We start from the raw sequence: 9642 nt of genomic DNA, 5'->3' as shown, positions 1-9642 counted from the left end.
CTGTGCTTCCGGAGGCATTCTCATTGGACCCAGGTGGACCAACTTCCGGCTCTGACTTCCTGTCTTCAGAGTTTCGAGCTCGGTCGCTTCCGCCCGAAGCTGCTCTAGGTCCGGCTGGGAGCAGCTACTTCCGCCAGGACTCCCTAGTGGCTGGGACTTGGAAACTGGCCCTAAAACCGCTTCCTCCTTCTCCCCTCAGCTGGCTCGTCCAGGCCAGATCCCCAGGTTGCGGCGGCGGCTGCTGGGTCTGTCTCGGAGCGCTCTCTCTGGCCTCGTCCGGCGTCTGCGGAGGACCGGGAGGTGAAGAGAACCGCCCCGGCCTGGCCGATCCAGGACCTCCTGCAGCCAGTGCCAGTGGCCGCAGGCCTCGCCGAGCCCACCCTGGCCTGGGGCGGGGCCCGGTCTCCCCGCCCCGGACCCCGCCCCTCGGGCCAGCCCTGCGCGGGGTCATTGTCTTCAGCCCTGCGGTGCTGTAACCGCCTTCCAGCTCCTGGACGCTGCGGTCCTCTGGCCGCGGCCGCTGGGGACCATGGAGTTTGCAGAGCTGATTAAGACCCCACGAGTGGACAATGTGATGCTTCACCGGCCTTTCTATCCGGCCGTTGAGGGGACCTTGTGTCTGACTGGCCACCATCTGATCCTGTCCTCCCGGCAGGACAACACGGAGGAGTTGTGGCTCCTCCATTCAAACATCGACGCCATCGACAAGCGGTGAGTGCTCACCCCACCCCTATTCCGCAGGGAACCTGGGGTCCTGAGGTGGACCTCTAAGGAAACGCGTCCCGGTGTTTTCCTTGCATCCAAACCGGCCGGCAGAATGAGCCCTATCTGGCCTAGATTGAGGATTTGAGTTTTAGCAGAAAACCATCTATTTGAGATCCCTGGTTTCTGTGAAATCTGGATGGAATTCCCAAGCTTATCCCATGGTTGTTTATCATCCTGATTATCATTTTTGGTAGATAACACTAGTTCAGTGGATTTTTCTTTTTAAGTTTCTTAGCCTTGCACCATCAGAGACCTTGAGTAATAACTGTGCATCACAGTTCATGAAGTTGTGATTCAATGTTATTTAGGTAAAGTCTTTAATTTGCCAACTCAACTCAGTCTGTAGTGTCTAAATTCCTCAAAACCTTACCCCCTCCCTTCAAAAATGTCCAGTTGATCACACTTCTCCTTATTTCCTACCTTTTGTGTCATCCATTTAATACTTCCCACTATGAGAGATTATAATGTCTTTTATTTCTCGTTACTCAGTTTGGCTTTTGGAAAGGACAGAGTTGGCACTTAAGCAAAGGCATTAATTCATTCTCTTTTTTTTTGCACCTGGACTCTGTCTTTCCAAGGTAGTGTCTCAGGGTCAAAAAAGTTATACTTCCATCTGCAGTCAAAACTCCCATTTCCCCAATGGCTATGTACTTACTCTAGCCAGGAGAAAGTAAATTGATTATCCAGTTTACACTAAAATATAAATGAATGACAATAGCTTTTTTTATTACCTCTCAAGAGAATTTGGATATTAAGAAAATTCCTAGAGAAGTTATGCCTTAAAAGAAAATAATTTCTAATGGTAGAATTTGAAACAGTATGGGTGAAGTGGTAATAGATTTATTTTTTCAAACAGAGGGCTTCTGTTAGACTCCACATCACATCCTGGGTAAGAGTTTTCAGTGTTCTCTCCTTGCCTGCACAATGAAGTCTAAACCCTTTAGTCTGTCATTCATGGTGCTCCATGTTGTTCTCTCACCAACCTACTTTTCCCACCTTAGTTCTTGTCATTCCCTTTCATAAGCTTTTTTTACTAGCTAGTCCTTACTCTTTATTGTTGCTCATCCACGTCCTGCATTCTCTCTCGTGTGTGTGTGTGTGTGTGTGTGTGTGTGTGTATGTGTATGCATATTTAATCCTCACCCAAGGATATGTTTATTGATTTTAGAGAGGTGGGGAGGGAGAGAGAGAGAGAAACATTGATGTGAGAGTGAAACATCGATCAGTTGCCTCCCGTACATGCCCCAACCAGGGATCGAACCTGAAACCAAGATATTTGCCCTGACCGGGAATTGAACCCACAGCCTTTCAGTGTACAGGATGATGCTCCAACCAACTGGGCCACACTGGCCAGGGCTCATGTCTATATTACACTGACACTGAAGAAAGTAGGGGGAGTGCCCTCCTTCTCCCAAGTTTCTTAAAAACATTTTTTGAGTGTCATTATATTGCAGATATTTGTGAGGCATTAAGGACACCAAGGTGAATAAAATACAGTTCTTTCTGGAGTTCATAGGCTATCATCCAATTGTTACCCATTATCGGTATTCAGTTTAACCATTTCAACTGCCATATTTTTCACAGATTCTGCTGTTAGTCCCACAACTACAAGTAATTCCCCTCACCTTGAAATCCTATAGCTCTTTAATTATACCTCTTTCATAAGTGTATATTAAAATTTGTATTTGGATAGTTACACATGTTAGTCCCTTGAAGCCAGGATTCCCATTTCATTAATTTTTATCTCCTTCAGAATTCCTAACTATGGCTTGGGCAGATAGGCACATAGGAAATAAAAAAAGGAATGGCCAGTAGTGCCATTGAATAAAAGTTAGTTTCTCCGTGCCATCAACTCTCTTTTCTTTCTGGATTTACCTCCTTTTATGGTTGTTTTTCACGCCTTCATTTCATATTTACCTAGCATTTACTATATGCTGGGTCTGGTAGGGCTTAAGGTAAATATATAGGACATGGGCCTTTTAACATGTTAGGGGATAAATGACAAACTACACACGTTTGTCCTTTTCCTGGGGAGCAACATGATGTAATGGAAAAAGCATGAGCTACGTGGTCAGATCAGAGGTTGATTGATGCTTTCAAGAAATATTCGCTTCCATGTGTCTTCTATGTACTGAGCACTGTCAGGCTCTGCAGATGCAGTGGTGACTAAGACGGATGAGGAGCTTATGTACTAGTGGAGGAGATGGACATTCAGATAAGACAACAAGTAAATATATAACAATGTCAGGTAATAAGTGCCAGGAGGGAAAATAAAGGAAGATGAGTGACTTTTGAATGAATGACATCTGAACGAAGGGAGGAAGTTAGCAACGTGAATATCAGAGGAAAGAGCATTTCAGCCAGGGAACAGTGACTACAAAGACCTGAGACAGGAACAAGCCGGCATGTACAAGAAAAACAGAGGCCAGTGTGGCTGGAGGGCAGTGAGCAAGGGGTAGAGACTAGGGGGACAGCAGAAACTGTGGTTGGAGGGATAAGCAGGGGCCAGATTGTGTAGGGCATTATATGTCATTGTTATGGTTTTCATAGGAAGCCCTTAAAGAGCTGAAAGCAAGGAAGTAGCAGAAGATGATTCTGGCTGCCGGCAGAAAATGGATTCTAGAGAAGCAGGAATGTAAGCAGCAGGCCTAGTTAGGAGACTGTTGAGTAGTTAAGGTAAAAGGTGATGGTGACTTAGAGTGGAAGTAGTGGAGGAGGAGTCAGATGTGGGATGTATTTCAAAGACTGAGCTGCCATGCCTTGCTGGTGATTGTAAGTGGGGTGTGAGAGGAAGAGCAGTATTAAGGGTGACTCAGTTTGCCTCTTATTAGATAGGTGCCCTTGGACAAGCTACTTCACCTCTGTGAACCTGAGTTCTCTCACATAAGAGAAAGACAACCCCTCTCAAATCCAGTAGAAATTTACATTTGAGTAATGCTTTCCAAGCTTATAAAAGACTTTCATGCACACTACATGCATAATTTTGTTTGATCCTTTCAGTAGACAAGGCTGTACACAGGTTTTACAGTTGTTCTTGTTTTTTCTTTTTATGGACCTCAGATACAGAGTTGAGTTCATCCTACTCAGTTGATGACTCATCATTTCCATGATTGATTCATTACAAGTTTTTCTCTGCTTTATTCTTCTTTAGCCCTAATTTTTACTCACATTTTTCATGTCATCCTCAATCTCTATGGGTAGCTATGTTAAGTGTTGCTGCTTGTCCTTGGATATATGCATATCCCTATAAAATATATAGCACTGTTGTGTGTGGGTGTGTGCACACATGCACGTGTGAGTTTAATTTACTGAGTAGGATCATGTTGTAGATCTTGTTATATTTCTCAAAATTTTAACTCAGTACTCTTTTTCAAGATTTCTTCATATTGCTCTATGGACATCCATTTCACTGCTTTTCGCTGTAGCATAAAATTCCAAAGTGTCCCTAACACTTGTGTGACCCTTTAGATAACCTCCAGTTCCCTGTTATCACAAACATCTCTGATAAACGTACTCATTCGGATCCCAATGTAGTCTTGTGCAAGAGTTTCTCCTAGATTGTGCCTAGAATGGGATGGAGCCAGAAAGTAGATGCATAATTCATTTCACAAAGTAATGCTAGGTAGCTCTCCAAAATTACTATTCTACTTTGCCCTCCCACATTCTTACCAATGTCTGGTATTATTGTCTTTCTAATTTTTGCCACTCTGATGATTGTGAAATATATCTCTTTGTTTTAATTTGTATTTCTCTAATTACTGGTGAGTTTAAGTATTTCTTTATATACTTGTTAGTAATTCAGTTACATTTTTTCCTTTCTGTGAGAAACTGGGTTAACAGTTTCTTGTGTTGATTTGTGCCAGTTCCTGGCATACTCTCTAGATAGTAATTCTTCACTTAGATATTGTAAATGTCTTCTCTTAGTCTCACCCGTTTGTTAACTTTCTTGTGGTATCCTTTGTTGAACAGAAGTTTTTAATTTTAATGCAAAATTTGTCAATCTTTTACTTTATGGATTGTTTTTTAAGTCTTAATTAAGAAGCCCTTCCTTATCCCAAAGTCACTAGATATTCTCCTACCTTTTCTTCCATATTAACTTTACAGTTTTAGCCTTCACTTTTAGAACTTTAAATTGTTTGGATTCTACATTTGTTTCGATTGTAATAAGAATCCAACTTTATTTTTCTGCATGTAGCAAGTCTGTTTTCCTAAACCATCATCTAACAACCCATCCTTGACTGATTTATCATATATCAGGTAGTTTTATATATATGTATATGTAGTATATACAGCTTTCACTGTGTCCCATAAGTTTTGTAATATGTTTTTGTTTTCATTCATTTGTCTCCAAGTATTTCCTGATTTCCCTTGCGACTTCTTCAATTTATTGGTTGTTTAAAAGTGTATTCACAATTTTGTGAATTTCCCAGTCTTCCTTTTGTTACTGATTTCTAACTTTATCCCATTGTGGTCACAGAAGATACAGGCAAACCTTGTTTTATTGTGCTTCACAGTTGGATTACAACTTCCTTTATTGCAATACTTGCTTTATTATTTGGCCTGGAACCAAAATTGAAATATCTCCGAGGTATGCCTGTGCTCACTTTATTATGGTGGTTTGGAACCACACCCACAATATCTCCAAGGTATGCCTGTACCTTGTATGATATGTCTTTTTAAATCTATTAGACTTGATTTGAGCCGTAACATATGGTCCATATCTTGGAAGATGTCCCATGTACAGTTAAGAATGTGCATACTGTTGATGTTGGGTAGCGTGTATATGTCTATGTATTTCATATAGTGTTGTTTAAGTCCTCTATTTCCTTACTTATCTTCTGTCTGGTGGTTCTGTCCATTATTGTGAGTGGGATATTAAAGTTTCCAACTATTATTATAGAACTTTCTATTTCTCCCTTCAATCCTGTCCATTTTTGCTTCATATATTTTGATTGTCATTAGGTGTGTAAATGTTTATAACTGTTATATCTTCTTACTGTGTTGAACATTTTATTAACATATAATGCCCTTCTTTGTCTCTTGTTACCATTTTTTATTTAAAGTTTGTTTTGTCTGATATTAGTATAGCCTCCCCTGCCATCTTTTGGTTACTATTTACATGTAGTATCTTATGCTATCCTTTCACTTTCAACCTGTCTGTGTCTTTGGATCTCATCTGAGACTCTTGTAAGACAGCATATAGTTGGATCATGTGTGCTTAACCATTCTACCAATCTTTGTGTTTTAATTGTAGAGTTTAACCCATTTACATTTGAAGTACCTATCACAAGTCCTTGAATAACATAATTTTGATCAGTGTCATTTTGTTATAACATTGATGAGATGCCATAGGAACACAGCTCTGGTTTATATCAATTAGCCTATGGTAAAATTGGTTTTGTTACACATTGTTTTACTTAAAGTCACAGAACCTATTGATGACATTAAGTGAGGACGTACTGTATTGATAAGGAGGGACTTCTGTTAATGTGTTGTTTTCTGTATGCCTTATAGCTTTTTTGTCCCTCATTGCCTGAATTACTGTCTTTTGTATATAGTTGATTTTTTGTAGTGAAATGTTTAAATTCCTTTCTCATTTACTTTTGGGTATATTCTGTAGCTGTTGTCTTTGTGACTACAATGGGGATTACATTTAACATCCTAAAGTTATAACACTTTAATATGAAATTATACCAGCTTAACTTCTATAACATGCAAAACTCTACTCCTTTACAGCTCTGTCCCCACCCTTTTTCATTGTTAATGTTACAAAAATACATTTTTATACATTGTGTACCTCAAAACATAAACTAATAATCCATGTAATGCAATAGTCTCTTAAATTATGTAGAAAACAAAATTGAAGTTACAAACCAAAGGTACAGTAATACAGTAATATTAGCTTTTACATTAATTGTTTTTCATTTAAGCATATTAATCTGTTAAATCATGTAGAAAACAAAAAGTGCAGTTACACACCACTGTTACAGTAATACTAGCTTTTATAAAAAGCCCAACTAAGGTAAGATTAAATTTGTACAAAATTTGTGAATTTACTGATACAGAATTTATAATTGGATATGGCATTGATTTAGAATAGAGTTTGCAAATTACGTTTTTAAAGACTGAAAAAGAGAGATACTTATATTTAAAATCAACTGCTGCAAGCTTGAAAGTAAGTAAAATCTCAAATGAACTTTTCCTATGCTTCAGAAATAGCTCTGTACAAACAATATATTTTTTTAAATAAAATTTATAGGGGCAACATTAGTTAATAAAATTGTATAGGTTTTAAGTGTACAATTCTATGATACATTATCTGTATATTGCATTGTGTGCCCACCACCTAAAGTTGTATCTTCTCCCATCACCATATATTTGACGACCTTTACCCTTTACTACTCCCCACCCTTCCCTCTAGTAACCACTATACTGTTGTCTGTCTATGACAAACACTTAATATATTAATACAGATTTTTTTTTGCTATTCTTTGAAGGCCCCAAATAATCTTTGTTAAATGATTTGGCCTAGTATAAATTACTTTATATTTGAAAATTTTTCAATATATATATTTTAAATACTTTGTGGCTCACATTTTTATGATGCAGGCTTGACTTTCTCTTAATTAGACTAATTAGGGAGGAGAAAGTTGAATATAGATGGTGATTATAACTACTTTCTTTTTTCACAGAAATAATCATATGCTTAAAGTTAGAAACATATATGTTCCTAAGCATAATTTATAATTTTTTACAGATTTGTGGGACCACTGGGTACCATCATCATAAAATGCAAAGATTTTCGAATAATTCAGTTGGATATTCCTGGAATGGAGGAATGTTTGAATATAGCCAGTTCCATTGAGGTAAGTATTTTGGATGAAAATAACAGAAGTAAAAAGGAGCCTTATATTCTGACTCATTGTAGCTCTTATGTTTCTTCATTAGCTATTTGGTCATGGTTTGTGACTCAGATATTGAAGACTTATAGGAAAAGCTTCGCCCTGATTCATTGTTACAGGAATCTGGTGGGATTTTATTGACGCATAGTAGTTTTTAGGGTTATTCTTCCAGGTTCGTCCATATTTAGCATACAACAGAATTTCCTTACCTTTTAAGGCTGAATAATATTCCATTGTATGTATATATATGGTGAGACTTTTTTTTTTAATTATTTCTTTTATAAAGCAAGTAATTATCACTAATGATTATTGTCTTTTGTGTGTTTTGAGTAAATCTGAATTTCCATATATCAGAATTGCTTAAGATAGGATGTGTGTTTTAGATTTATATAAACAATATTAAATATCTGTTCAGATAATATATAATAGAACTTGTACTTGGATAATTTGATATTTAAATACACTCAAATTTTACATTGCATTATTTTGAATCACTGCCACTAAATTATAGCAATTAACTTTATGTTTACAATATTTTCTCTATAACTGTAGAGACATGCTGATTTTTTTTCCTGTCCTTAAGTGACTATTCTGGGCTTTGTGTCTAAAGCAAATGCTATTGCCTTAGCTATTAAAAGGGGGCAGAAAGGCTTAAAAATCTATAACTAGGATTTTGTTGTTTTAAACAAGAATAGAGAAATAAAGGAACAACTGTTGTGGTACTGCGAAAATTGGTATGCAACATTTTTCTTCTTTGCTAAAGTTTACTTAAGGAAATGAGAAGATGAGCCAAACTGTCTTATGTATCTGTCATTTGGAAGTAACACAGTGATGTTGATTTGGCTGAATTCCCTCACATGACTAAGAAATGCAAGTGGTTTCTAGGCTGTTAAACTGAAATATAGTCCTGTTATTTGGGCAGGGGAATGCTACTGACCCACTGCAGTTAAGCATGTGGTTTGTTTGTTGTTTTTTAGTTGTGGGGTTGGGTTTCCACTGACCTGTCTGCATTTTCCTTACCCCTTTTCTAACTTATAAGATAGCTGCTTGGGGGTGTTAGTAAAGTTGCCCAGGGTGAAGCATAGTGGTGAAGAAACAGGGTGGGGCTCATTATTCCCCTTTCTGATTGCATTTACTTAGCTCTCTTAGCATCTGACACTAACCAGTTGTTTCCTTGGCTATAGATACTACCTAATACTCTATAGAAAATGACGGATTATATAGAAGCCCTTAGGGCTGAAAAGAAGCCATAAATTATGAGCCACTCTCATAATTTGATGTCAGAATGTGAATGCTCTATTGTTTTTACCGTTTAGTAAATACTCATAGTGAACTTGTCCTCTGGCCTTTTACTGTCTTCTCCTTCCCCTTCCCCCATTACATTTTGGCATAACTTGGGAGTAGTAAGGGAAATTCTTATGGAGCCTAGTTGAGTTATCTTTGTAATCAAGGGTCCATATACCCAAATATATCCTGTTGCCACAAATAGAATCCCATTGGAAGGATAACTGGCAAATGCTCAGTTTTCTAAATTGTAGCAGGAAATCTGATGCACCTTTTTTCTGTGTACTTTCAACTGGCTTTCAGGGTTGAAATGTTTTTAGTGCTTCCAGCATTAATGTATTTAAAGGAAAAGTCCTACCTCTCGTGACATAAAATGTAATCATGACAAGTGCTTATTGCCTGCCAGAGTGGTGCTGACTTACATTTAAAATAATAGTTGTACCACCTACAATGGAAAACAGTATGGAGGTTCCTCAAGAAATTAAAAATAGAACTACCCATATGATCCAGCAATTCCATTTCTGAGTATATACTAAAGGAAACAAAATCAAAGAGATACCTGTACTTCCATGTTCATAGCAGTATTATTCATAATAGCCAAGGTATGGAAACAGCCTAAGTGTTGATGGGTGAATGGATAAAGAAATTGAGAGAGAGGGAGAAATATTATTCAGCCTTAAAAAATAAAGTA

At 37.9% G+C, this 9642-nt stretch overlaps 1 protein-coding gene across 1 annotated transcript in view; it reads left to right on the top strand.

Moving 5' to 3' along the window:
• Window positions 1-415: 415 nt before the first annotated feature.
• Window positions 416-9642, top strand: part of MTMR9 (myotubularin related protein 9) — a 30662-nt gene continuing 21435 nt past the window's right edge. The window contains exons 1-2 of the mRNA XM_016210304.2: window positions 416-711; window positions 7523-7631. Coding sequence (XP_016065790.1) covers window positions 530-711; window positions 7523-7631 — 291 coding nt within the window. The 5' untranslated portion in view covers window positions 416-529. The remainder of the gene's footprint in view (window positions 712-7522; window positions 7632-9642) is intronic.

The sequence above is a fragment of the Miniopterus natalensis genome, chromosome 4, assembly GCF_054644295.1.
Source record: "Miniopterus natalensis isolate mMinNat1 chromosome 4, mMinNat1.hap1, whole genome shotgun sequence".
NCBI classification, from domain to species: Eukaryota; Metazoa; Chordata; class Mammalia; order Chiroptera; family Miniopteridae; genus Miniopterus; species Miniopterus natalensis.
This window is presented reverse-complemented; position numbering and strand designations above follow the sequence as displayed.